The sequence below is a fragment of the Myotis yumanensis genome, unplaced genomic scaffold (genome assembly GCF_028538775.1).
Source record: "Myotis yumanensis isolate MYYU_CA2020_CCGP unplaced genomic scaffold, mMyoYum1.0.hap1 SCAF_12, whole genome shotgun sequence".
NCBI lineage: Eukaryota > Metazoa > Chordata > Mammalia > Chiroptera > Vespertilionidae > Myotis > Myotis yumanensis.
In genome coordinates, this window is record NW_027223763.1 from 28,453,126 (window position 1) to 28,480,942 (window position 27,817).

Genomic DNA, 27,817 nt, shown 5'->3' on the forward strand with positions numbered 1-27,817 from the left:
ATCCAATAAAAGGCATGAGATGACTGCCCATCTGCTCAGTCAGCTTTTTTGTCTGGCTTTTCTTCACTCTGGGAAGCTCCTCCGGTCAGCTTTTTCCTTACTCCAGCCAGCTGAGGATGGGCCTAGAGGGGCTGGCTGCGTGCCAGCGTCCACGCCTGGTTATAGATGTGTATGTACTGGGTGGAGGGTGTTTCTTAGGAAGTTCAATAACTGGTCAGTGAATCCGTTGCTCGTGGTGGTTGCCTAGAGGTGGCCTGCAAAGGACCTCAGCCCAGGGCCTTCCATCCTTCCTTAGCTTCCTGCCCAGCTCAGCATTTTCTGTTCATGACGACTCCCTAGCGGAGGGGACCCTAATATTTTAACTTTCTGGGACCATCAGTTGATATATCAATTTGTTGGGGAGCCCTGAAGAAAATGAGGTGCAGGTTTTAAAGATAGACAGACCTGACCTGGAAATAGAAAACTCAGGAACAGTCTTTCAGTATCTCTACCTCTTTTGTACTTTTAACAACTGGCTTTTTCACTTCTTTATTCCGTATTTCCAACTCATAATTTGGCTTGCATATAACGTTCGCTTGCCATGGCCCTAATTCAAACTCATGGCATCCTTATTTTTTTTTCAGTTCCACTGGTAAATTCTCTCATATTTCTTACCAAATTCCTGGTCCATGACCAGTTCAGGGATTGGCTATTTTTGGATCACATGTCCACTCCAGTCCAGTCAGCTGTGTGATGGTAGGTCACATGGTTCACACCATGGCAGCCTAAGGAGACAATCTACAGGGGAGAGGTTAGAAATATTCAGAAGCTTGAATTACAGGAACTCAGAGTTATGGATTACCTTAGTCATCGATTCAGAATCGGGCATGAATCACAGGGAGGGAATTTTTACACAAAAGAAAAAGATTTTATTTTTGTCTTAGTCAGTATCCCTGGGTGAAATGAAGGGCACAGCACCAAACTGTGTTCACAGTGCCACACAGACCTTCAGGAAACGAGTTTCAAAGACTGGCCTGCTCAGACTCCAGTCTTGAAGCAGGCAACCCCGTAACCCCTGCCCCTGCCGTCTTACCCCCTAGTGAGGTCATGATTTCAGGGACTCTCAGCTTGGCGTCTGGGTTGGTCCTCCCACATGGGCCGTGAAATTGTTATTTAGGGGAACTTTGTGTAGCTTGAGGCAAAACACAGAGAGCCAAATTATCGACTCTAAGCCCCGCATGGGATATCTCCTAGGAACATTTGGGCCTGTCACACATTCCAGGAAGGAGCAGCGGCACAGCTGCAGCCACAGCTGCCAGGAACAGCCTGGCTCCCGCCCTGCATGTCGGGGAGGACAGGGGCCGGAGGGTTTCCTCTGGGGGCCCTGAGTGAGCTCACCCTCACCCGAACGCTGACTTCATCCGTCCAAGGCCGTTTGGCTTAGAGCCCAGGCAATGTGAGGGGCTCTCTCCCATAACAGGCCCTGGGCCACCTAGCAGACTTGGGTGTGTGTGTGTGTGTGTGTGTTTCAGGCCTAACCCAGCTCCCCAGAAATCAGGGGGTGCATATTGAGCTATGAAATGTCAGGGGGCTTTAAGAAAAAAAGAGGGGGGCATCAAGGGGTGGTGGTAGGAGGAGAACTTTGTTATTTTAAGGTAGAAAAATGCAAGGAAGTGAAGCCTTTTTTCTCCATTTGTTCTTTGGCAATCCCATCTGAGAATTTCAGGGGCCATGCAGATGACATCATGTCTTACAACAAAGAACTCTCAGTAATTCTGTGAAATGGAACCCCTGCCCGCACCATGTTTCTGATGGAAGCTGCTTTATTATTTATGTGTTTAAAGCTGTGTTCTATGTCACATTTAAACGAGGGTTTAATAGTCTTCAGTATCTACCACAAGTAGATTCTAATGCATGATCACAGGAAATGACCTTCACCTCTCAGCATCACAAACATTTGAAGTACAAAAAGTCCAGGGATGGATATTATAAGTAAGAAAGGTACAGAAAAAGTTTACTTTAAAAATAACGCCAAAAAGTTTAAAACTTGATTTTTTCCCCCCAAAGTCCAAATAATTGTGGTCTAACCATCAGAGTAAAGGCTTCATTGGCTCAATCCTTCGGTAAGAATTAGTTCATGCACAACTGTATATCCAAGGGTGTGTGTGCAAGAGACACACACATGCATCACACACGCAAGCACATACACCCACAAAGACGGACACACAGCTGAGCTTTTGATGTTCGAGGCACTTGATATCCATGTTCTTAGTCTGCCACCTGCCCATTACATTGGGCAAGCTATTTCTTTGGAGGCAGAACATTTTCTTCAAAGTAGCCCTGGTTGACGACATTCCCCGCTGGGAAGTATCTAGCCACCACGAAGGAGGACCCATCACTTGCAGATGCCTTTCCCACTCCCATCTTCTTCGTATTCTTCCACACCATGGCCGTGAAGTGTCCTGTAGGGGGAGCAGGCAAGGGGAGAGGGACACAGGTTAGTGAGCAACATCTGGAGAAGGATGTTGCAAGAGATTCTTCAGCTCCTGCACCATCCTGCCAGGCTCAGGGCAGCTTGATCTTCACAGACACCCATCAGAGACATGGGACACGAAACATACCAACTGCCTGCTTTTCTATAGCATCAGGTCCTCTCTGCTCGCCTCACCACTTATCGATGCCCAAAGGTTTCGTGGCCTCCCAGACATCAGGACGAATCCAAGTTACCCCAACAATTAGGATACCACCCTACCTGGAACCTGCCTTCAACCCTCCCCCAAACTGCACTCTTCAAAGTCACCAGCGATCTCCATGTTCCTCCCCAATGGTCATGTTTTGTCTTCATCTTACTCGACATCTCAGGAACATTAGGTTGACTCCTCACCTTTTCAAAGCACTCCCCTCTTGGGGGTTCCATGATGCCACCTCTTGCCATTATCCCCATCTCACTGCCTCTTCCTCCTCCTCCTGATCTCACTTGTAAATGTTGGAGGACTTGCGCTTCCCTAGACTCAAATCTGGGCTCACTCTTCTTGCTGCACTCCTTAGGCAATTTCATCTTCCCCTGGCTCCTAAATTCATTTCTCCAGCCCAAACCTCTCCTCTGTGTTCCAAACACAACTACTTACTTGACATTTCCACTTGGATGACTCACAGACATCTCAAATTTAACCTCACTCTTGATTTTGGGCCGCCCAAAGTTATCCTTCTCCCCACCATCCCATTTCCTTTCATGACAATTCTATGCACGCAATCCTAGGGATAGGTCTGTATTCCTCACCTGTAGAGAGCGCCTGGGAAGGCACATGGGCATTTCTTTAATTATTGTCAGCTGAATCCAGTGGTGTTGGCAGAGCCACGTCCTGGAAACACACCTTGCCAGAGGCAGGAGTGTTGTCAGCCTGACCTTCAGCCCAGAGCCAGGGGGTGGGTTCTGTTATCTAAATCCAGCCAAGCACCAGGAATGAATATGACTCAGGCCCACCCAAGAATGCACATAATCGCCTTTGTCTTGACCTTTAGTAAAACTTCCTGGTTTTTGCGGTATAAAATAAATGCGCTGTATTAGCTCTGGGTCCCTGTCTCTCCATCAGAGGACAGCGGTCCCTCCCAGTCCCAGCTTTCCCTACTGTATGTGTGTCTGTTTCTTTCATTTTCTCAAGCCCCGTCGCCCCTACTCAGGAACCGGACCACTCTCTAGCCGTGCTGGATGCAGGAAAAGAGAGAAATATTTATACTCACCCTACTTCATTTCCCCACAACAATACAATCCTGACAAATCTAACTATATATAAAAGACATCTCAAGTTCATCCACTCCCAAAACTTTGGTCCTATCCACAAACTGTTCTCACTTGGACCATTGCAATAATCCCCTGGCTGGTTCCCCAGCTTCCACCTTTGTCTTCTCCAATTCACTTTTTAAAAAAATATATATTTTATTGATTTTTTACAGAGAGGAAGGGAAAGGAATAGAGAGTTAGAAACATCAATGAGAGAGACACATCAATCAGCTGACTCCTGCACACCTCCCACTGGGGATGTGCCCACAACCAAGGTACATGCATGCCCTTGACCAGAATCGAACCTGGGACCTTTCAGTCCACAGGCCAACGCTCTATCCACTGAGCCAAACCGGTTAGGGCTCCAATTCACTTTTTGCTTAAGTAGCCAGAGTGATCGTTCTGTGACTAAGTCAGATCTGTTCCTTCCCTGCCTAAAAATCCTTCGATTGCTTCCAATTGCACCTGGAATGAGAGTGAGTGCTTTGGACTGTTGGCCTCTTTCCCATTCCTTGAACACCCCAGGTTACTTCCCACCATGGAGCCCTGGCACACACTGGTGTGGAATACGCTTCTGATGACCAACGTTTTCTTGTCCCTTAGGCCTCAGTCTTAATGTCACTTGTTCAGAGGAACCTTTCACAATCCCTTTGATTTCCAGAACATCTCCCTCCCAACATAGTCTTATCACACCTGTTTTTCCCTTCATAACATTCTGTTGGGGTCCAACCCCAGCAGGTCCAGGGGTTCCCAAAGGTGTGGATGGAATCGGCGAACAAGGAATGACACGGAGACAGCGTTCAGTTGATCAGCAGCCTAGCCAGGTTCTGTCTTTTTTTTTTTTCCTGAGAGCAGAGCAAAGTGCTTTTAATGACGCTCCTGAAAACCACAACGCCTGGGACGCTGACCTCCCAGCCTGGCAGGAAGCCCGGGCCCTGCATCCCATGTGCTTCGTGCTTCATGGTATTTGGTCGGAGCCTTAAAACTGCCCCCGCCCCCCCCACTCTGAAAGTTCAAGAAAATAACTGATTCAGTTAAAGAACAGTCCCAACGTAGAAGTCTAACAGGTACTACCCACCTCAATGCAGAGCCGGCTCCTCTGTCCAAAGCCACAGAAACCAGATCCCCACCACAGACCCAGCTCCCGCCACGCCCTCTTCTGGCAGGTGGCTGCAGGGCCACTGAAGAAGCCCTGCTAAAAATATCTCCCCCCTAACCGCTTAGGCTCAGTGGATAGAGCGTCAGCCTGCGGACTCTGGTCCCAGGTTCGATTCCAGCCAAGGGCATGTACCTTGGTTTCGGGCACATCCCCAGTAGGGGGTGTGCAAGAGGCAGCTGATCAATGTTTCTCTCTCCCTTCCTCTCTGTAAAAAATCAATAAAATATATTTAAAATAAAATAAAAAATAAAAATATCTCCACCGTCAGCACCTGCCGGCCAGGTCAGCAGCAGGCAGCTGGTAAGCCCCAGAATTGGTCAGCATAGGCAACGCACTCATTTCTAGATTCAAATAATATTTGGTTACTAGTCTCACCTTATCCTTTAAGAGGCCAGGGACTCGCATGAAAATAAAACCTCCCACCTGCAGGAAATTAGGGGTGTTTGTAAACATTTCATGAACCAGAACTTGGCTGCTGAACTATGGATTTAGCGCGCCCCACCCTTCAGAACTGTACCTGGCCCAGGGACGGTCACAACTGTCACCGAGCCACCCTTCTGAACAAAAAGTCCACCATGACCTGCCTGCAGCGCAGTAATGTTCGTGCTGGTTCTTTAGCGAGGCCAGAGAGAGAAATAAACTTTTAAACCAAGACCACGGAACCTGAGACGCTGGAAGAGGCCGGCTGTTTGCCGGGAGCCCACCTGTGCCTGCGTAGAAGCGACACTCCCCCTGGCCCCAGGAGGTCTGAAGTGGCTTGGCCACTCTTGGGCACTAAATGGCTAAACGAGAGGCCCGCAGATGACAGGAGACAAAGGGAGCAAGAGCTGAAAGTGAAAAGAGCATGTAGGTGACAGAGACCCCCCACGGACAGTTACACTCACTGGCTCAAACATAAAAGGAAACAGTTTCAGGAGAAAACGTCTTTCAAAACTGCTTTCTCCCAGCCTTCGTTCACCATGTTAAGCCCACGCCACACGAGCCCAGGCCTCATCTGTCCAGTGAACTTCGTGCAAAGGCTACACAGCACTGTTGTTAACAGAATGATGTGGCCCTGGCACACGCTGATCATGTCACAGGGGGCGGGGGGGGGGGGGGGAGAGGGGGGAGAGCGGGGGATGAGAGAGGGAGGCAGGAAGCAAAGCGGAGATGCCAGTGGAGCCCAAACACGCAGGAGGTGGCCCCTCCCCAGAGGCAGGGGTAGGGCCCTCTTCTTCCCACCAGCAGGCACTCCAGCTAGTACGCATCGAAACACACGGACACAAGGAAGGAAGCCCAGCCACTCCGAGCTCCAGGCCGCCCCTCCCACAGTCAACGGGATAGATGAAGAGGGAAAGATGCAGGGGAAGATTTGGGAAAGCAGCCTCAGAAGAGGTTTTTCTTTATTGGGAACGCAGATGGGCAGAGGGCCTGTGACGCGGGTGATACACTGAGGCTAAAGGAATATGCCCCAGCATTACCTCTGCCTCCTGTGCTTTCTCTCAAGGTTGAGGGAAAGCATAAACACCCACCCTCTAGCCCTCCCCACTGCCACTTAAGGACTTTCCCAAGTACTCCCCCCCAAAAATGACCCCGCCCACACACAAAGTTAAGCCCAGCAAAGGGCCAAGCATAGAAAGCTTCAGTAACTCTTCTTGGTGGAACCAAAGCCAGAGAAGCCCATCACAGCTGCCATTTCATCCTCCTCCTCAAATGTCAAGTCCTCCTCAGCCTTCCTTTTCTTCTCCTTCCATTTCTCTTGTACGCTTTGGCCTTTTCCTCTTCTTCTCTGAGCTCCTTCATCCTTTCCTCAAAATCATAATCCTTTTGTTTCTCTTCCATCTTCTTCTTATTGACTTCAAAACGTTTCTTCACCTGATCCAAGGTAGAAGGTTCCACACGCATAGACATGCCCAGGTTTCGTTGATGTTTCTTTCCGTTAATGTGATCCAGGAAGTTGATGGAGTCCTTCACGACACAGTCACAGACACTGCAGTGATATCCTCCCGTCTCAGACTGCGGGTGGTCTTGGTGATGACAATGGTCTTCCCAAGCTTGGATTCCAGGTCCACCTTGTAGTCCCTATGCCGGAGAAGCTCCCGCTTGACTGGCTGCACCGGTTTTCCATCCTTCTTCTCTCTCTCTTCCGTGAGCCTCTTCTCAGTGAGCTTCTCATATTCATCTTTGCTGGGGTCCAACCCCAGCGGGTCCAGGGGTCCCCAAAGGTGTGGACGGAGTCGGCGAAGAAGGAATGACATGGAGACAGCGTTCAGTTGATCAGCAGCCTAGCCAGGATCTCTAGCCAAGTTCTGTCCAGAATCTCTAGCCAAGTTCTGTGTCCATGTTCTCTCGCTAGGTTCTGTCTCTAGGTTCTGTAGTCAGGTTCTGTTGCAAGGTTCTCTAGCCAGGTTCTCCAGCCAGGTTCGGTCGCCAGGTTCTATCCAGGTTCTTTTGCCATGTTCTGTCTAGGTTCTCCAGGGAAGTTCTGTAGCCAGGTTCTGTCCAGGATCTTTTGCCATGTTCTTTCCCTAGGTTCTGGTTAGGATCTGACTAGGATCTGACTAGGATCTGACGAGGAGCTGATGAGGAGCTGATGAGGAGCTGATGAGGTTCTGATGATGATCTGATGTTTATTGTCTTGTTACATCCGTATTAATACCAGCCGATTTTAATCCTGTCAATTCTATTACAAAGGTTAGGGCGTTTCTTATCTCCATTCCAGGGAGTAAAGATTATGTAGCTCAAGCATGATTGTTTGTAGTTAAAGTGATTAACTACCCGCCTGGCACTTAGTTAAGGAGTTTTATCCCCTCCCTAACTTCAGGGGAAAATCCCTACCTGGGAAAACCACCTTTCTCGGAGAGGTGACCTTGGTTAAAACACATAGCACCAAGAAGGTGAGCAAACATATTAAGAACAATATGCCATATATGCCAGGTCCCTTGAAACAGCAAGGATGGACCGGCTCCCGGCACATCTTTGTCCCACTTGCGGCGAAAGTCCAAGTTTTTTGTCCCACTGCTCGACGCCATCTTCACCTCGAAGTTATAACAGTTGATTTTAATTCTGTCAATTTATACTCCAAAGGTTAGGGCATTTCTTATCTCCATTCAAGGGAGTAAAGATTATGTAGCTTAAGCCTGATTGTTCGTAATTAAAGTGATTAACTACCCGACTGGCATTTAGTTAAGGGGTTTTATTCCCTCCCTAAGTTCAGGGAAAAACCCCTACCTGGGGAAACAACCTTTCTCGGAGAGGTGACCTTGGTTAAAACACATAGCGCCAAGAAGGGGAGCAAACATATTAAGAACAGTATGCCAGGCGTTTCTTCTCCAAGCCAACGATGCCACCCGAACGGAGGAGCTGAACGAAACCGGAGCTGAGGACCGGATCCAGGCCGAACCGGAAGATCCGAATGAACCCGGACAGGAAAGCCGGAGCGGGCCCGGCAGGCCGCCCCGAAAGGCTGCTTATTCATCCCAGCGGAAACCGCCGGCCGGGCCGAGTGCAGCGGCCGCTGCGATCACGATGGAGGCGGCGGAGGAGAGCCGGCTCCGGGAGCTGCACTGCCTGACGCTGGAGGAGGACAAGCCGGCCTGGAGGAGGACAAGCGGGCCGTGGAGCGGTGCCCGGAGGAGCTGGTTTTCAGCGACGCCGCGGACAACGAGGCCCATGGGTTCAAGCACAGGAAGATTCAGGTGACTCAGAAGTGGAGAATGAAGCAAAAGATAATTTTCTACCTCAAAAGAAGCCAGTTTGGGTGGATGAAGAAGATGAAGATGAGGAAATGGTTGACATGATGAACAATCGTTTTCGGAAAGATATGATGAAAAATGACAGTGAAAATAAACTTTCAAAAAATGAGCTTCAGAAGAGACTTAAGGAAGAATTTCAGCATGCCATGGGGGGAGTACCGGCCTGGGTAGAGGCTAATCAGAAAACATCTTCAGATGATGAAAGTGAAGAGGATGAAGATGATTTATTGCCAAGGACTGGGAATTTCATATCCACATCGACTTCTCTCCCTAAAGGAATCTTAAAGATGAAGAACTGCCTACATGCCAAGGCTGCTCCGGTCTCGTCTGTGCAGTTCCATCCTGGTGCTCAGGTGGTGATGTTGCTGCACTAGATAACTCTGTGTCACTGTTTCAGGTTGATGGGAAAACAAATCCTAAAATTCAGAGCATCTATTTGGAAAAGTTTCCAATCTTTAAGGCTCGTTTTAGTGCTAATGGAGAAGAGGTTTTAGCCACAAGTACCCACAGCAAGGTGCTTTATGTCTATGATATGCTGGCTGGAAAGTTAATTCCAGGACATCAAGTGAGAGGTTTGAAAGAGAAGATAGAAAGGAACTTCAAAGTCTCCTCAGATGGGTCCTTCTTGCTCATAAATGGCGTTGCTGGAGATTCTCATTTGCTGTCAATGAAGACTAAAGAATTGATTAGTAGCATGAAAATAAATGGAAGGATTGCAGCATCCACGTTCTCTTCAGATAGTAAGAAAGTGTACGCCCCTTCGGCGGAAGGGGAAGTTTACGTTTGGGATGTGAACTCTCGGAACTGCCTGGACAGGTTTGCTGATGAAGGCGGTTTATATGGATTGAGCATTGCAACATCTAGGAATGGACAGTATGTGGCTTGTGGTTCTAACTGCGGAGTGGTAAACATATACAGTCAAGATTCTCGTCTCCAAGAAACAAACCCAAAGCCGATAAAAGTATAATGAACTTGGTTACCGGTGTTTCTTCTCTGACCTTCAATCCTACCACAGAAATCTTGGCAATTGCTTCAGAAAAAATGAAAGAAGCAGTCAGATTGGTTCACCTTCCTTCCTGTACAGTATTTTCAAACTTCCCAGTCTTTAAGCAGAAGAATATTCCTCTTGTGTATACCATGGATTTTTCTCCAAGAGGTGGATATTTTGCTTTGGGAAATGAAAAGGGCAGGGCCCTACTGTATAGGTTGCACCATTACTCAGACTTCTAAAGAGATCATTTGAAATTCAGTTGAGTCACAAGAGAAGCCCATCCTGATAGATCTGAGAAGCTCTCCAGAATGTGTGATAATGTATGAATCATGATTTTTTGAGCCAACTGTACATATTTAAGTTAATAGAAATGTATAATAAATACATGGCAACTTTTGTTTGAAAATAAATGTATGTGGGAGAACAGGGGTGGGATAGAAGGGGTCAATGAGGAGGGGGGGAAAGTGGACATATGTAATACTTTTAACAATAAAGATAAAAAAAAAGAACAGTATGCCATATACGCCAGGTCCCTTGAAACATATGCTGTGCAGATGTTTCTTCCCTGCAGCGACTGTGTCAAGCAGCAAGGATGGAACGGCTTCCGGCAACATTCTTACCATTTGCAAGGTTAGATTTGAGTACTGGCTTATTGCTTGGCTTCTTCATGATGCTAGAGAGCCCCACATGGGTAGATATCAAATTGTTTTATTCACCAAAGTATAGCCAAGACCCTGGCACAGCTTGCACATGCAGCTTTTACTGAATGAGTGAATGGAATGAATGAGTGAATGAATGAATGAAAGGCATGTGAAAGAATCCTCTTGGATTCAGACTCTACTTTCACCAGAAGTGCAGGCCTTCTATGAACTCTTTGAGACCTTAACAAGGTAGAGCCTCCTTCTGTACCCTCTGCTCTCAAACAGACCAGTTCTTTCTCAAGTTACTGCCTGATCCTCCAGACACTTCCGTGGCTTGCTGAAGCTTCTCAGTATTAGTCATCCACTCAGGCCACCTGCCCCTTACTCATTGGTCCTTTCAAGCTGCTAACATGGCTTAACTTCCTACTCCCCTCCCATTTTGGGGTCAAAGAATTGATTCTGCAAAGATACTCTTTGCTCGATGCCATAAATTCTTCTTATCTCCTGGGAGTAAAGGTCGGGAGCTCATCTCTTCCACTTTTACTATTGAGGTGACAGATCAATGGGATGTTTACTGCCACGTCACAGGATGGCATCTGTTTGCTAAAATAACCTTGAGGCAATTGTGTTTCCTCCTGGAGGGCAGGCATCACAACGGCCTTATTGACCACCATATCCCCAGTGTTTAGTACTGGACTTGGAACATAGCAGATGCTCAATAAATATCAGATGAAGAAGAGACAGAGGGAAGGAAGAGGGAGGAAAATCACAATCAGAGTGGCCCAGTTTCTCACAGAGTGGTTCAGAAAGGAAGAGGGTAACCACTTTATATCCATTAGAATGTGTGTGTTTTTTAAAAAGAAACAGATTTTGGGGAGGATGTGGAGAAATTGGAAAAGTTGTACATTGCTGACAGGAATGTAAAATGGTGCAGCTGCTGTGGAAGGCAGTATGACAGTTCCTCAAAAAGTTACACATGGAATTACCATATGACCTAGCAGTCCACTTCTAAGTATATACCCAGAAGAATTAAAAGCAGGGACTTAGATATTTGCACGTCCATGTACATAGCAGCATTACTCACAAGGACTGAAGAGCCAGTGGGGGTGGGGGGGGACTAAATGCCCATCAATAAATGAGTAGATAAATAAAATGTTGCATATACATACAATGGAATATTATTCAGCCTTAAAAAGAAATGAAATTCTAACATGTGCTACAACCTGTATGAACTTGAGGACATTATGCTAAGTGAAATAAGCCACCCAAAAGAACAAATATTGAGCGATTCCCACTTATATAAGGTTCCTAGAATAGTCAAATTCATAAAGACAGAAAATAGAATAGTAGTTACAAGAGGGGTAGGGAGGGAGGGGAGTTATTGTTTAATGGGTCCAGAATTTCAATATGAGATGATGAAAAAGTTCTGGAGATGAACTTTTTCATTCATAGAGTGGTGGTTGCACATCACTATGAATGTATTTAGTCCCACTGAACTCTACACTTAAAAATGGTTAAAATAGCCGAAACCGGTTTGGCTCAGTGGATAGAGCGTTGGCCTGCGGACTGAAGGGTCCCAGGTTCGATTCCGGTCAAGGGCATGTACCTGGGTTGCAGGCACATCCCCAGTAGGAGATGTGCAGGAGGCGGCTGATCGATGTTTCTCACTCTCTATCTCTCTCCCTTCCTCTCTGTAAAAAATCAATAAAATATATTTTTAAAAAATGGTTAAAATGATAAATTTTATGTTAAGTATATTTTACCACAAAATTAAAGCAAGAGAGAAAGGAATAAATGAACGAATACATAGATAAATAAATAAATAAATAAATAAATAATGGTAGCTACACTTTTCCAATTCTCCAGGGACAAGAAAACGTTGATATCTCCCATGTGTATCAGAAATGGTGAATAAATAACTATTCATTGATTAAATTGTGTGTTTTCCCCCACAGTTGAACTCTATTTTTAAGTTTAGGTATAGTTTACTTATTTGTCTACATACAAAAAAGATTTCCTTTCTGAAAATAACCAAACATAAACACTACTCAATGGAGTTGATGTGATACGGTCAACGCAAGAATGAAAAGAAAACAAACCTGAAGTACAACTGTGCATCTTTTCTGCTAATCCTTACGCTTGCACCAACCATTGCCCAACAAAACTCGGATTTTCACCTCAGAACAGAGAAACACTCCTTGCCAATTCACCCTGGTCCTTATGGCAGCTCCAGGCTTTTGGCAGCTTTGCCAGGTGTCACCACTTCTATGGGCTGTCTGTTCATCAAGGCTCAAGTCCTTTCTCAGACAAGCCTTTTCTCTCAACAGACCACATGCTTTGGCCATAGACTCGCCCACTCCCTCTGTCACCCAGAAAAGGAAGAAAGAGCTGCTGTTTATCCACTGGTTGCCAAGAATCTGATTACAGACACAACATGAGCTTCGGCAGCATGAATGCCTGTGGAAGCTTTTCCAAACAGATGCGACTAAGTGATCTTTCTTCTGGCCGGGGGTTTCTGTCCGCCCCGAGATAACTGAGTGTGGTATTCACAGATGAGTGAAAGGACACGACTTCCTTAGCAACCATCAGATACACACTGGTTTCTAACTCTAAACTACTAACAGCTTGCTTTTTCTTTTTCTCCTAAATAGATCACATCCTCTTTCCTGCTCTGGACCCAAACTTTCTAAAATATACATTTGAAAAACACATTAAGTTACAGCAGAGCTTTGCAAGGGAATCATGCGCAACAGTAAGGAAGAATGAGGAAGCTCTTTTTGTACCGACAGGGAACAATCTCTGCCAATCTGCTGTGTGAAGAAAGCCAGTGCAAAACAGATCCTGTATGTGACACCAGAATATAAAAAAAGGAAAAACACACATATATTTACACAAATGCTGGCATACGCTCAGGACAACTCTACAACGATACACAGGAAACTGGCATCATGGTGGGCCAGGGATGGAAGGCAGGCTTTTCCCCTCATACAGCTGACACAGATCAGGCCACGTGAAAGTACCACTAATTCAGAATACACCAACAAACAAACCTGCTCATTAAAACAGAATATAACAAAGGAGTTGCAAGAAACCATTTCCCTCCACTCAGCACTTGGCATAGAACTGTGTTCTTTACCACAAGACGCTGACAGGGGTGGGGTGGCTGGAAGGAGATTATAGATATTTCAAAGGCCCTTTCACCTACACCATGACCTTAGGTCAGGGGATCCCAGAACAACGGTGCCGCTCCGGGGGAGGCTGGGGTGGGAGAGAGGCCTGCAGATCTGTAACTCCCCCCAAATCTGTGCTCCTGTCTTAGGCTCAGGCTCTGTCCATTCCCAGGCATTACCCACGGACACCTGGGATGACGTAGGGACTATAGTTCTTCTGGGGTTTTCCTCTTTAGGGGTGGGAAGTGTGGAGCAACGGGTGAGGCGGGTGGTCAGTGATCATGGAAAGCTGAGTCGCGTTCCTGGCTCAGCTGTTGTATTCCGTGTCAATACAAACAGCTTTCTCATTCTTCCTTACTGTTGCACGTGATTCCCTTGCCAAGATCTACTATATACCGTGCGCGGCACCTGCCTGGGAGCAGGGGCCGTGGGAAGAGCATCCGGCTGAGGACAGAAGGTGCAGAGAGGTCTCCCCCCCTTCCTGGGGCTCAGTGTCCTCCTCTACAAAATTCGAAACTCGTGGCATGAAGCCCCACCCCATCCCCAAATGGCGTTGCAAGGCTTCTGAGCCGAGGGCGGGTAGCAAAGCTAACCACTCGCTCTGACACATGTCCAATGGCCCGTGAGTCTTGCTCACGGCGGAAGCAGATACAGACACTGTAAAATCAAACGGCTCCTAGACACAGATCTTCATGAGAAGGACTCCGGGTTCTGCCAACACATTTTACTCACTGGAGGAGCCGTTCCTATCCCTCCCTCATCGATGGAACTGGGTTGCCACAGAGCCATCACTTCTCCCTGCGGGCCCTGGCGGCAGCCCCCTCAGGCCTGAGTGCCCAGGGGAGAAGCATTTCAGCAGATGTTTTGACTCCTGCCCCATTGTCCTGCCCACAGGGTTGCAAGAACTCCTGCCCGAAGGGGTGAGCAGAAAACCACAGGAAACAGTGACTGGTTCTGAGAACATGTCACTTCCTGCTTCTGAAGAACCTCCAGAGGGCAGGAGGCCGTAAGAGGCTCCACCCATGGGTGGGGTGGGGAGGAGAGGGATAGGGTGGGCCAAGAATCCCTTTTTCAGCTTTTCTGGTCAGAGAAACTCACAGCCCCTCCCATCCCCTCCTGGGCCGCCTCAGGTGCACCTGCGGTGGTTCCGAGGAAAGACAGGAGCCGGGTGAGGCCTGGCGAGGGCCCAGAGGGAGCCCGGCGCTCAGAGATGCTGACAGGGCTGGGGTGGGCCTTGAGTGGGTTACATGTTTACCGCGCACAGCGGAGGCCTACGAGGAAGGCTGGATGGTCCCCCAGTCAGCGGCTCCTGCATCTAAACGCCACCTCCCAGAATGTCCTGTGGAGGCCAGCACCTTGCCCCTCTCCCTCTAAGACAGGGAAGGATGGGGGGACGTCCACCCAAGTTCACACCAATAGCAGTGCCAGGGCTGAGACTAGCTCCAGGGGTTCTGCAACCCAAGCTCACCTGAACCTCAAAGGGCAGCCTGAAGGTGAAAGGATGCCTGGGAGGCCATGAGGCCTGGGGCTGCGGCAGGAAGGAAGCTTGGAGGGAGGAGGGAAGGGAGGAGGGCGTGTAAAACCGAGAGAACAGTGAGCGTGGCCCTTTTCCTGAAGCCCCGGGAAGCTGTTGGCAGTTTACTCAGGAGAGCAACATGGGCAGAGAGGGTTTGGGAACATTCTGGGTGCTCGGGAGCAGGCTGGATGTAGGGAGCAAGACCAGAAGTAGGATGACCGGTCACAAGTGCTGAGGCACCACTTCTGGGAAGCAGCGCCCGGCAGCTTTTAAAATGCACAGCCCCTCACGACACACGCCAGTCATCCGGAAACTTGGAGCTGGCGGGGCGGACAGCATTGGCCCGGGAGCTTAGATGATATGTGCGTGTGTGTGCGTGTGTATGTGTGTGTATGTGTGTGCATGTGTGCGTGTGTATGTGTGTGTGTGCGCGCGTGTGTGTATGTGTGTGTGCATATGTGTGTGTGTATGTGTGCACACGCGCGCGCGTGTGTGCGTGTGTATGTGTGCGTGCGCGCGCGCGTGTGTGTGCGTGTGTATGTGTGTATGTGTGTGCGTGTGTGTATGTGTGCGTGCGTGTGTGTATGTGTGTGTGCATATGTGTGCATGTGTGCATGTGTATGTGTGTGCGCGCACGTGTGTGTGCGTGTGTATGTGTGTATATGTGTGTGCGTGTGTGTGTGCGCGTGTGTGTATGTGTGTGTGCATATGTGTGCATGTGTGCGTGTGTGTGTATGTGTGTGCGCGCGTGCGCGCGCGCGCGCGCGCGCGCGTGTGTGTGTGTGTGTGTGTGTATTGGGGAAACAGGGTTTTACCCTTTGGGCAAAGTCAAATCAGAGAAATATGGGGGAGGTAAAACAGGAGGGAAATGATTGGTTTTCAGAGGGTTAGTTCCTCTCTGACACCCAACAGTCCAGGGCGAGGCCAGCGGTGCCACCCAGTCACTCACCAGTCCCAGAGGTGAAGCCAGGCTGCTGGAAGTTGTAGTTCTTAATTTCACTGTACCACCTATCAGCCACCTCCTGTCCTGTATGGAAAAGACACTGTTTAAAACTCAGCAGCAAAATCAACCCACTCCTATTCCTTCCATCTACTCCCACCAACCGCAAGCCACTCACCCCACAGTGAGGGGTCCAATAAAGCACCCAGGAGCTGAAACAGGGGCACACCCGAGCTCAAGAGGTGGCCCTGGGGGTTCGGAGGAGCCCTGGCCTGGGATCACCCGCATCTGTTCCTCGCTGTGGAATCCTAGGCAAGGCCTTCCCCTCCCTGGGCCTCCGTAAAGAGGGTTCCATGCAAGGCACTCCAAGGGCTTCTGATGATGTTCCTAGTGTTCCTGAGCCTGCCCTCCTCCCACCCCAAGCCTGGCTCCCGGAATATCCACAGGAGGCAAGGCCATCGGGCTGCTGGGCCCGGGTCTCCGCGGCAGGCAGACGGGTCCTCACTGGGAGCAGCCCCCGGCCTAGACGTGCTGATGGGAGAAACGCACAGCATTTCCCTGGGAGCTGCGGATCTCAGGGTCAGAGCTAGAAGGAGCCTCGGAGCTCAGAGCAGAATTGCAAGCTTGAATGTGTGCTCAGTCACCTGGGGCTCTTGCTAAAGTGCAGTAGGTCACGGGGCAGCCTGTGAGTCTGCATTCCTAACAAGTGCCCAGAGGCTGCTGCTGGCCATGCACCACGCTCTGAGCTGCAAGAAAGGCCTTCGAGAGCCGTGGCCACACACCGGCCTCGTCGGGGAACGTGTGAAAGCTGCTGATGCCTTTTACCTGCCTCAAACGGATGTTACATGTATCTGTGGAGGAGAGACCCAGGCCCTGGTGTTTTTAAAAAGCACCACAAGATCCCATGTGCAGCCAACGTGGGGAAACGCTGCCTTAGTGACCACTAACCCAGCCCCCTCTCTGTCGAGATGGGAAACTGAGGCCAGAGAGGGGAAGGACTTGCTCAAGGCTCCCCAGGGAGCCAGTTCAAGGCTGGGAGGGAACCTCCTCTCCTGCTGGCTCTTTCCCATCCCTCTCCCTCCTCCCCTGGGCCCACCAGGCCCAAGCCCAGGCCGGGGAGGCGGCTGCGGGCTGTGGACTCCTGCCTTCCCCGGGAGCATGCGCACCCTCTCCCGGAGGGGCCCGGAGCGGGGAAGCCGCCAGGACACTCGGGCCTCCCCAGGGAACTCCCAGGAATGTGAGGCCCGGGAGGGAGGAGGCTGCTCCCCCCGGGGCTTGGAGAAGGCTTCAGGGAGGGAGGCAGTGCTCGCCAACATTTTTCCTAAAAAGCCAGCACAGGGCTGTCCGACCAGGAGGCTCAAGGATGCCTGGCCAGTGTGGCGGGGTCGCCACTGCAGGCTGAGACGTCAGATGAAGGGCTGTCTCGCCCACGATGGTGATTTTCTTTCCGACGTGTTAAAAGCTCTGCTGTGCTTTTCTGGTGAGAAAGTTAATACACCAGCTCTGGGAAACAATCTGATTTAGGAGAATGTGACACAAGTAACATTCTTCTGCAGCTGGGGATGCTGGGGAGCAGGGGCGGGCGGGGGGGCTGCCCAGAGAGGCCTGCGGCCGCACCCTGCTCCGCAGCTGGGAGCCCCTCCTAAAGCGGGTGCGGGCAGTCCGACTCCTCTGTGTGTCCCTGGCAGCAGCACAGGCCTGGCCCCACCAGGGCCGCTGCGGGGGCCGCCCTCGGCCCCGGGGTGCGGAGCTCGGTTCCTCTCCGGCTCTGCTCTGCGCCTGTGGGGCCCATGGCTACACACGGAGCGAGGGCCCCAGGGGCTGGAATGTGGGCTGCCGAGGCCGAGGCCGAGGCCGAGGCCCGGCAGAGGGCAGGGGGCAGGGGAGCCGAGAAGGTGACCCACCTGGCTGATCGTAGGATGCCCAGGCCAGGTTCTCCCCACACTGGCCACGGCTGGACTCCGGGCTGTGCTTGAGGATCCGCGTGCTGGCCAGCGCCTCCGAATACCTGCAGGGAGGATGGTGTTTCTCAGAGGAGCAGCCCAGGGAGGCCCCGAGGTGAGCCCTGAACCCGCGTGGCCACACGTCCTTCTGGGGCTCGGGGCTCACAGCGCAAACTGGGAGCGTCCCTTCTGAACAGATCTTCTGAGCCCCAAACAGCCCATTTTACAGAGGAGCAAACTGAGGTTCAGAGGAACAAAGGGGCCTATAGAGTCGTTATTCAAGCCTGACTGATCCTGCCCCCGAAACTCATGTCCCTCCAGCCCCCCAGGGCCCCGCTGACTGCAGCCGCTGCACCCTAACGGCCGTCACCCCGGGGCGCAGGGGACTCACTGCTGAGCCTCCTGGTTGAGCTTCTTGCACAGCTTCAGCGGGGGGACGCCATGCTGCTTCCGGTACTCGTTGTGGGCCCGCAGGACCTCGTTGTTAAACTGCTTGGAAGCTGCAACGATTCCGAAATGGAGGCTCAGTGCGGGGAGAAGACCCACCGGAGTGTGAGGGCGGCCTTCTCAGCCCATAGCAGGCCCCTCAGCCCCAGCCAAAGGGACTACGTGAGGAGTGCTCCACCCCTCTGCCCCCTGTCTCCCTCCCTCCACCCCTCTGCCACCCTGCCTCCCTCCCTCCACCCCTCTGCCCCCTGTCTCCCTCTCTCCACCCCTCTGCTCCCTGTCTCCCTCCCTCCACCCCTCTGCCCCCTGTCTCCCTCCCTCACACCTCTGCCCCCTGTCTCCCTCCCTCACACCTCTGCCCCCTGTCTCCCTCCCTCCACCCGTCTGCCCCCTGTCTCCCTCCCTCCACCCCTCTGGCCCCTGTCTCCCTCCCTCCACCCCTCTGCCACCCTGTCTCCCTCCCTCCACCCCTCTGTCCACCCTGTCTCCCTCCCTCCACACCTCTGCACATCTGCACCCATGGATTATGCAGGGCCCTGTGGGCCATGTGAGGGATCTGGGTCTTTACCCAAAGCAGTGGGAAGCAACTGACTGGGGGCAGAGGAGTGAGCTGGTGAGATCGGTGTTTCCGAAAGTTCCTGCTGGCTGCTGAGTGGAGGATGGGCCAGGGGTGCAGAGCAGATGTTGGGGTGGGGGTGGGGGTCCTGGGCAGTGAGCAATGGGACTTCTGAAAGAAAATGTTTGAGGGAGACTGGCTTTCTCAGACAGGACCTATGGTGCCTGGTGGGGACTGGAGGTGGGCGCTCAGAGAGAGGGGCCGGGGTTGAGGGGCCCCCACACTGGGCTGGTAAAAATCAAGAAGACAGAGGGACAGATGAAGAAAAAGGACCAGGAAGGACAGCATTGGGAAGTGAATGAGGGGAGAGTGTGGAAGGGAATGTGTTGGCGTTGGGTTCAGAGGTGCATTGAGGGATGAAATGGAGCCTGTGCTCAATGGGGTCATGACCTTAGAAAGGGCAAGGTCTGGGGGGCTAGGATTAGGGAAACAATAAGTGGGTGAAGCCAGGTCAGGCAAGGTCAACAGCGGACAGAAGTCATATCAATTTGGATCTGAAATGGGACCCCATCCCTCCAACACCCCTGTTCATCTCTCCACCCTTCATCCATCCATCCATTGATCTGTCCTCTCTGCAGCAGCATCCACCCAATCCCAGCCCACCCGTCGGTTCCTGTGCTCTCTGAGCTCCTCCTCCGTGCCAGGTCCCGTATGGTGTGCGAGGTGCCCAGGGACAAAACGGCCACGTCCTGCCTCCAAGAGCTCACACTCGGAAGGGAGACAGCCTGCAAACAGACACTAGCAAACGGGGCGACAGGGCCCCGGTGCACAGGTGCAAGAGGAACTTGACAGGCAACCTAACTAGGTCTGGGGACTCAGGAAGGAGGTGACCCCAGAGGAGGCCCCAAAGATGCCTGGACAGCAGCAAGCCAAGCGTGGACTGTGAAGGCCCTGAGTGACAGCTGTAGGGATCTGGGAGTGCCCCTCCGTGGGAATGGGGTGAACTGGGTGAGTTAGGAGTGAGGGCTATAAACTGAGCTGGTTCCATTTGGTAGGGGCCTGTCCCCAAGGCCTGGCTGAGGGGAGGCAGGGAGTAAACTGGAGAATGAAAGAAGGATCAAGAAGCATCGGTTACTCCCCAGGTCACATTCATCAGCTGTCCTTCTCCTTGGCTGTCTTTTCACCCCAGGCGCTGAGCAGATGAGCCATCAGGGAATCCCTTCCCCTCTCTCAGCCCGATCCCCGTGTCTCCTGGGCCTTCAAATCAAACTCACTGTCTGGGGAGTGGACTTGAGGGGAACAAGGCCAGAACTTGCCCGCGGGAGCTTTTGGCCAGATGCCAACCCAGGGGAGATGAAGGCAACTGCCAGTGGTGGAGGCAGAGCTGTCCCAGGGGCTTTCGGTGAGTTGAAGAATGAGTGGCACTGACCCCGAGGACTGTGGAGCCCGCAGGGCAGTCCGGTGAGGCCCAGGCACAGTGATGTGGGCAGGACAGGGACGCGAAGCCCGTGGACAGGCAGCCCCGAGGGCCAGGGCCAGGCTGCACTTGGTCCGCAGGGCTGTGGGCCTGCAGTCTCCTTGGCAGAGGGATATTTATATGGCTGCTAAAAACTAGGTCACTGCACTCCCAGACTATGGGAAGTTAAGAGAAATAAAAGTGAAAGTTCCTGTGCTTGACCTAAGCTTGCTGCTTAGAAACCAAAGCCAGTCATTGTCCCCACAGGCCTAGTTCCCTGGGGCAGGGTTCCCAGGAAGGGGTCAGGAGAACTTCCTGGTAATCATGAGGGAGCCCTCCCTCCCCACCCACTGGGAGGCACCCCCACCCCCTCCAAGGAGTCCCCTCCCAGCACAGCAGATAGTCCCAGCCCTGGAGGCTCCACACAGCAGGGCCTCAGCCTCAGGGAGACAAGAGATCACTGGTGACCACACCCAGCAAGAGGCACACCCCACTTCTGTAGAAAAGCCCAAGGACAAAGATAAACATTGGGAAAAGAAGGTCAAAGGAAACCTACCCATCCCGGCACCAGGCAGGGAGAGCCCTCACGGCCAGCCCTCAATGGGGAGAGGGATTATGTCCTCATAGGGGGACCCTCGGAGCTTGGGGTGCCGGCCCGGAATGAGGGGGGTCCTGTCTTCTGCATGTTGGCAACCACTGCTGGGTGCCGGGCTGGGCCCCCTCTCATTTACTTCTCACCACCATTTGTGGGAGCTGTCCATCTTTCAAAGGAGGAAACTGAGGCTCAGGAGGGGGGGTAACCTGTTCACATTCCCCCAACGGGCTCAGGGGCAGGCCGGTGAGGAGGGAAGCGCTGTCCTTCACCCCCACCACCTCCAGGGGATACAAGTCAAAGGACGTCACAGAGACAGAGGGACTGGCCAGACCTGGAGGAGGGTCGGGCTCAGTGAGCTTGGCAGCTGCCTTCAAGTCTCTGAGGGGAGAGAGGAGGGGGAGAGGAGAGAAGAACTGAGGTTTCAGACCTGCCTAAGGGGCCCCAGAGGAGAGTCAGGGGCTGCAGGAGTAGAAGCTCCAGGGGCAGGTCTGGGGCTCAAGGTCGGAGCTGCTGGGAGGTGGAAGGGGCTGTCTGGGCTGGCTCCCTGGGGCTGAGGGGTGAGGGAAGGGGCAGGGCTAGGCTGCCTGCGGGAGTGGAGGGCACAGGCATCTCAGGGGGCTGACCTGGGGGCTCTCGGAGGTCCTTTGGGGCCTGGGCTTCTAAATGCCAAAGGCTCCAAGGAGGTCTGTGCCCTCCTCCCACCTGGCTGTGGGCTAGCACAGGCTCCCCCCTCAGCATCCGTCCTCCTCTGAGGCCTCCCGGAGCCCAGCCTGACTCATTTCTCTCCCCACTCCCGCCAGAGGCCAGGACGGTCAGAGGCCCAGGACGGTCAGAGGCCCGGGCAGGAATGTGGACAGGCCCCTTCTGCCCCTTGGCAAGAAGCTGGTGTGAAACACTTGCCAAGTCCCCTCACCAAACCAAAACCTAGTAACTAACCCAATTGCAGTGACAGCCCCTCCCCGGAGTGGAATTTTAAACCAATCAGTCTCGAATTTCCTGATCACTAATGGGACAAACTGCCTGATAAGCCCTGCTGCTTCCCTCTAAGGGGAGAGGACCCTGCCTAGAGGAACACACCCTTTTAAGTTCTTAGTCTCGCCCTCTTTACGCCTATAAAAACCTCCCATTTCTACAGCGAACTCATCGGAGCATCCTTCTAGTTGCTAGAAAGCAATGACCCCATGAACTGCTGACTAAAGCCAATTAGATCTTCAGATGTACTCGGTTGAATATTGTTCTTTAACACTGGAAACTGCCCTGGTCCCACCTTTGGGGTAAAACTGGTTTATCAGGAAGGAAGAATAAAAAGTTGAGGGGGAAAAAAAGGAAGAAAGAGCAGCTTCTGTTCCAGGAAATTCAAGAGGCAAATACCAGCTCTGCCTCTGACTAGCTGTGTGATTTTGGTCAAGTTGCTTAATCACTCTATGCTCATCCCCCCCTCCCCACCCACCCCCCACCCCCAGCATAGAAAAATGGAGATAGCAGTGTCCACCTCACAGGGCTGTTATGAGAATTAAAAGAATTAATCTAAGTCGCCGCTTTAGAACAGTTCTGGAACACAGTGAACAGTTACTCGGTGTCAATTATAACGATATCATTACTAACAAAGCCTCTGGCTTGGGGAGACATTGTCCCATCGGATCCCATCCCTGATTTCCACGGGAGCCGGACTGCTGGTATTTGTATTAATCTTTTTTTAAAAAGCGTATTTTTATTGATTTCAGAGAGGAAGGGAAAGGGAGAGAAAGATGGAAACATCAATGATGAGCGAGAATCCTTGCTCGGCTGCCTCCTGCACGCCCCACACGGAGGATCGAGCTTGCAGCCCGGGCATGTGCCCTGACCGGGAACTGAACTGTGACCTCCCGGTTCATAGGTTGAGGCTCAAGCACGGAGCCAGGCCGGCCAGGCTCTATCAGTCTTCGATGACCTCTTTCAGCACCTCTGAGCTCATCAGATGTTTGCTGAGTGAATGAGTAAGCAAATGAATTGGAGCATAGTCTTCTCTTTACAGATGAGGAAGCTAGAGTCTTTGGGAGGACATGTGAATTTCACAATTTCACACAGTGAGTCCACATTCGAGCTAGATCTAAGAGCAGCCTCCTCTGTTTCAAATCTCTCCTACTTTCCACTTTGCGTGTACTTCCCTTTCCCTAAGCAAGAATGGTGGTTGATGGTTCCAGGCTGACCCTGTGCAGATAACAGTCACTGAGGGACTGAAGGAGCCAGGGCAGCTGGTGTCCATGCTCCAGCCCTGCCTGTGGCCGGCCACTCAGGCCTGCCTCTCTGGGTTCCACATCCCCAAATGTGTGAGAAGGAAGTATGACACCTGTGGTTTTCAAAATATCTTCAAAGCAGGGAAACCCTTTCTTTGAACTTTCCGCTCCGCCCCCCGCCCTGGCAAAATCAACAGATGAAAATGGAACAGCTGGAACCGATGTGGCCCACACAGCCACACCCTGCAGAGGTGTCAGGGCCCTGCTCAGTAGAAAATTCCTGGGCCAGTTGGTCCCTAAATGCTTTCTGCCCTGATGGCAGAGGTGGGTGGAGGGGACTTTAAGATTTTTAGAGGGAATTAGAGGGTGTGCAGACGTCCCTACTGAGCCAGATTCCAGGCTGAGAAGGAGGCAGGGAGCAGGTGGCAAGGGATCAGTGTGGTACGGGAGAAAGCCCACATCCGGGAAGTCAGAGAGCTGGCTTCAAATCCCAGTTTTCCACCTACTGGTCAAGGTCTGAGTTGGGCATGGTACTCAACCTCTATAAATCTACACAATTGACAGTAAGTAGCTCCAAGCCTCGCATGCACCAGGAGCCTAACAATTGGTCGTCACTATATTAGGGACTAGCGGTTTCCACTGAGCCCAAGGCCTTCGCTGAAGGCCCATTGTCTTTCTCTGCCCCCATCACAGTTGCTGCAAACTGAAGCCCAGCAAGGTAGGCGATGGACCTGGAAGTCTCTGCACACTGGGCTGAGCGTCTCCTGGAATTAAAGCTGTGTTGGCGCAGTCACAGTTTTCCAGCAATGCCTACCAACCCCAAGCAGCTCTGTGGTATCTCTGAGGTTTAAGATTAAAGAGAGACGAGCTCCTATGAGGAAACGAGGGCACAGAAGAGACAGGGACAGCTCCTTACAACGGTCTTTATGAAACCACATCAAGCCCCTTATGGCTACACATTTGTGAGCGCTACGGGCCTTGCAGCACAGACCTCCGGCTGGTGGCCTGGAGCTACAGGTTGGGCCTGCACTGAAGGCCCATTGGGCCTGGGCTACCTAGAAAGCTCACTTTCTCTTGGAGACCCTTAGGGGAGCCAGGACTGTCCTGGGGGCTCCCAGTCTTTGGGAGAGACAAATACAATGCATGTGGCTATGAGGGAGAGAGGCCAGAGCCAGCATTCTGGAAGGTCCCTGGTTGTGTGTGGGGGGTGGCACCTGCCTGAACCAGCTCTAACCTGCCCTCTGCCTCTGTCCCCTTCCTCTGAAACCTGCTTGATTCTGTATCTTCAGTCCTAGAAGGTGTCACCACCATCTTGCACCCAGACATACCTGTCGGCCTGTCCTCTCATTTACAAGTTAGTCACCAAAACTGGCTTGAGGGTACCACCTCCCAAACCCATCCTCTCCTCCTCTGCGGTTCCTTAGAGCCCCTGTCATCGGTTGCCTGATAACGGCAGCACCCTCTTCCTGACCCCCACCTCTGCCCTCTTCCCACCTGATCACTCTCCTGCCACCGTCAGTGAACACCTTTCTATGGCACTGCAGGTCTCAGGGATAAAGTCCAAATTCCCAAGCCTCTCTGGGGTTTGACCACCTCCTCCAGGAGCCTCCAATAGCCCCTTTGCAAAGGAGACCTCTCCTTCCCCTGAGCTCCCACTGCTCTTCACCTGCTCCTGTCTAGTGGCTTGAGTCACTTCCCACCTCTTACTGAAGCATGTGATGCCTGTCTCTCATCCCCAGATGATTTGATTCATTGATTCATTTCACAATCCAAATAAACACTCCTGAGGACCGGGTCATGCCCTCCACAGCACCGAGTCCACCGTACAGAGCTGACAGGTGGTGGAATGGATGGAAAAAAGGGAGGGAGAGAAGGGAGCAAGAAGGTAGGGAGAGATGGATAGATGAGTGAACAGATAGAAGAGCGAGCACTCAGCTGACAGCAGGGCAGGAGAATTGCTTCTCAGGGGAGGAGCTGGAAACCACTGATTAAAATGTGGCTTTGGAAAATTTGTGGATTTTCTCTTCATCTACAGGGAAAGGAGCTGATTCCTTAAAGTGCTCACTCACATTTGCCATGCTCTTGCCCCATCACCACCTACCGTCATGAATTTTAGCTTCATGACGACTCCTGTGTCCCCCTTCCACACTGTGAAGGACCCAGGGGATCGTCTGGGCCACCTCACTGTACAGATGGGGAAAGAGCCTTGCTCAGGATCACACAGCAAGTGGTGAGCACAGCCAGGGCTGAAGGCCAGACCTGTCACTACGGGCAAGGCAGTGTAAGACCAATGTCAGGGGCAGGCATACTCCCAGCGCGTGCCCATGAGGCTGGATCTTGAGGACAGATTCCAGAACGGACCCAGCTTCACCCTCCTCAGGCTGACACCCCAGCCTCCACGAAGCAGGGCTTCTGTTCAAGCTGTTCATTAAGGGCCTCCTGTGAGGCAGTAGCTCTGCCCAGAGAGTCAGGGCCCCTGTCTGGCGGCCAGGAGTGGGGTGTCTGTGGGAAGCTGGTCTATAGCTGGGCAGAGTCCCAAGCTGACTGTGTAGGGGGAGGGGGGCTGCAGCCAGGAAGAGACCTGCCTTCCTTCTAGGCGGAGGGGAAGCCAGGGGTGGCCTCTCAGCCCCGAAATTGAGTCTACCAGGATGGGGAAGATTTTACACCTCAGGGAGGTGGAAGAGGCAGAGTGATGGGGGTGGGTGCTGGGAAAGGGAACCCGGGGATGGGACGGGCGTGCCAGCCTCCGGATGGCTGAGTGGAGGTAGGAGGTGAGGACACCAGCTCCCAGAGGACTTCAAGTTGGGGCTGAAGCAGGTACCCTCTCTCACCTGCGGGCCATGGGGTGGACGGTGTTGGGAGTGGCAGGTAGGATCTGCATTTTAGAAAGTTCACCGGGGGCAGCCACAGTACTGAGCCCCGGCCACCAACAGGTCGGAGAAAAAGGGGAAGCGGGAGTCTGTGCCCTGGTGGAGCCTGACACCCGGGCACCTACTGGCAGCCTGGCACGCAGCCTGGCACACAGCCTGGCACACAGGGGGCCTCAGGGAGGAGGGACAACGACAGAAGGATGCTCGAGCTGTCTTTGGGAGGGCTGCTTGGAGCACGCCGCTTCGCAGGGAAAGATGCTGTCACCGTTTGGCTTTTCCCAACTTCTAACGCTGTCCGCCAGAAACAAAGCAACGGCCACGCCTTGGCCGGACCCCGAGCGCCTGGAAGCCCTCCCAGGCGCAGGCTCCGGCTCCCAGGCAGGGGGTCCCTCCCTCAGTCTCGCCTTCCCTCCCTCTCTCCCGCGGCCCCAGGGCCACCCGGCTTCCTGGCTGCCCCGGAAACTGCCCTCCACCCACCTCCGGGCGCTTCGCCCCCTGCGCCGCTCCATCCGCGCCTGGGTCCCCGCCTGGCAGCCGGAGCCGCATCCCCGCGCCGAGGCGGCCGCCCAGCCCGGGAGATGGAGCCCGCCGCGGGGGAGGTGACGGCGAGCATCCCAGAGCCCGCGGCTCCGAGCCACCCCGCACCCCGCCCCGCCGGCCCGGCGGCCTCACCTGACTTGCCCATGGCCGGCTCAGCGCGCTCCCGGGCTCCCGCAGCCTCTGCGCTCCCGGGCCCGCGAGCCGCTAGGGTAGCCTCGGAGGGGCCGGGCCTCCGCAGCCCCTCCCCGGCGCAGCCCGGCCCCCGCCTTATAAGGCAGCAGCCGCTGCAGGCGAAGGCGCCGGGGGCCACCCGCCGGCTGCCCCGAGGAGGCGCTGCGCGCCCTGCGCACCGCGAGCCTCCCCAGCCGGCTCCGGAGGACCGGCCCGCGTAGGGACTCCAGGGCCAGCCCCAGGCTCTCCAGGTGCGCACCGGGGCCCGGGGCCTTTGGGGTCTCAGCCCGAGCTGCACCCTCTCGGGACTCGGAATCACGCCTCCCAGCAGGTTCTCAATAGCTGTTCAGCGGCTGACGGGCTGCAAGGACCCTGGTGCTCACTGTCGTGGCGCTGGAGGAGAATCTGGCGCGGAATTGGAACTCTCCCCGCCTCCGCCCCGCGTGTGCCGCCTCGCAGTGTCCAGTGACACCGGGCGCGTCCGTCCTCTCCCCGGGACAGACCCTCTGGTGCGAATCCGGGTTGGAGTTGGAGTGCTGGCTCGTCTCTGCCGGTTCAAGTCCTACCCATCCCTCAGGGCCTTCTGTCCCGTCCCCTTCTTCTTCTTTTTTTTTTTTTTATTAAAAAAAATATGGAACGCGACAAAGGGGCAGCTGAAGGAAAGGGCTGTGTCAGGATGCTGCCTTCTTCCCTTTCTTTTCCCTCTTTTTTCTAAACACTTCCATGCCTTGTAGTTCTTTTGCTTTCTCTTCTTTTTCTCTCTACTACCCTCCATCTCCGCCTCCTCCTCCTCCCCAGTATCTTCCATATCAGCAGACCCAGAGGGCACAGCTGACTCCTCCCCGGACAACGACACCACCATCAAGCGCGGCCCTGACGGACCCTTTGATGCAGCCCTTCAACTCGCTGACGCTTGGGGAAGCCCGTTACCAATGACGCTGCCCGCTAGCCAGATCAACAAGGACAACCGCACCCCCGAATTGAGGACCGCTAAAATCCCTTGACGGAAGAGGCCAGCAACCTTCTACAGGAACAAGGCTCCTTGTGCACTCCATCCACTGTGTTTATAGCTATGCTCGCTATCATTGCTTGTCAGTCTTCTTCTGTGTCTT

At 52.8% G+C, this 27,817-nt stretch overlaps 1 protein-coding gene and 2 pseudogenes across 2 annotated transcripts; 1 reads left to right on the plus strand and 2 right to left on the minus strand.

Annotated features, from left to right (window-relative positions):
- Positions 1–1,828: 1,828 nt before the first annotated feature.
- On the minus strand, positions 1,829–26,725 carry GLIPR2 (GLI pathogenesis related 2). Of its 2 annotated transcripts, XM_070431206.1 has the most exons (5): positions 26,667–26,725; positions 18,246–18,354; positions 17,816–17,919; positions 15,921–15,998; positions 1,829–2,441 (listed from the first exon to the last, which is right to left on the minus strand). In XM_070431206.1, exons 1-5 carry the CDS (start codon positions 26,677–26,679, stop codon positions 2,281–2,283), a joined length of 465 nt encoding a protein of 154 aa, XP_070287307.1. In that variant the 5' UTR covers positions 26,680–26,725; the 3' UTR covers positions 1,829–2,280. The 2 variants fall into 2 exon arrangements, with proteins under 2 accessions (XP_070287307.1, XP_070287308.1); XM_070431207.1 differs by lacking the exons at positions 15,921–15,998; positions 17,816–17,919 and having other exon boundaries at positions 2,282–2,441.
- On the minus strand, positions 6,498–7,938 carry LOC139020476 (zinc finger matrin-type protein 2-like; annotated as a pseudogene).
- LOC139020477 (U3 small nucleolar RNA-associated protein 18 homolog pseudogene) lies at positions 8,242–10,066 on the plus strand (annotated as a pseudogene).
- Positions 26,726–27,817: the final 1,092 nt, after the last annotated feature.

Excerpts from the sequence above, each read along its gene's own strand:
- GLIPR2 (XM_070431206.1), bottom strand. Across the intron at positions 15,999-17,815 it reads GGCATCCTACGATCAGCCAG|GACAGGAGGTGGCTGATAGG; the intron begins GTGGGTCACCTT and ends TTTTCCATACAG. Across the intron at positions 2,442-15,920 it reads TGGCTTCACCTCTGGGACTG|GACACTTCACGGCCATGGTG; the intron begins GTGAGTGACTGG and ends CTCCCCCTACAG.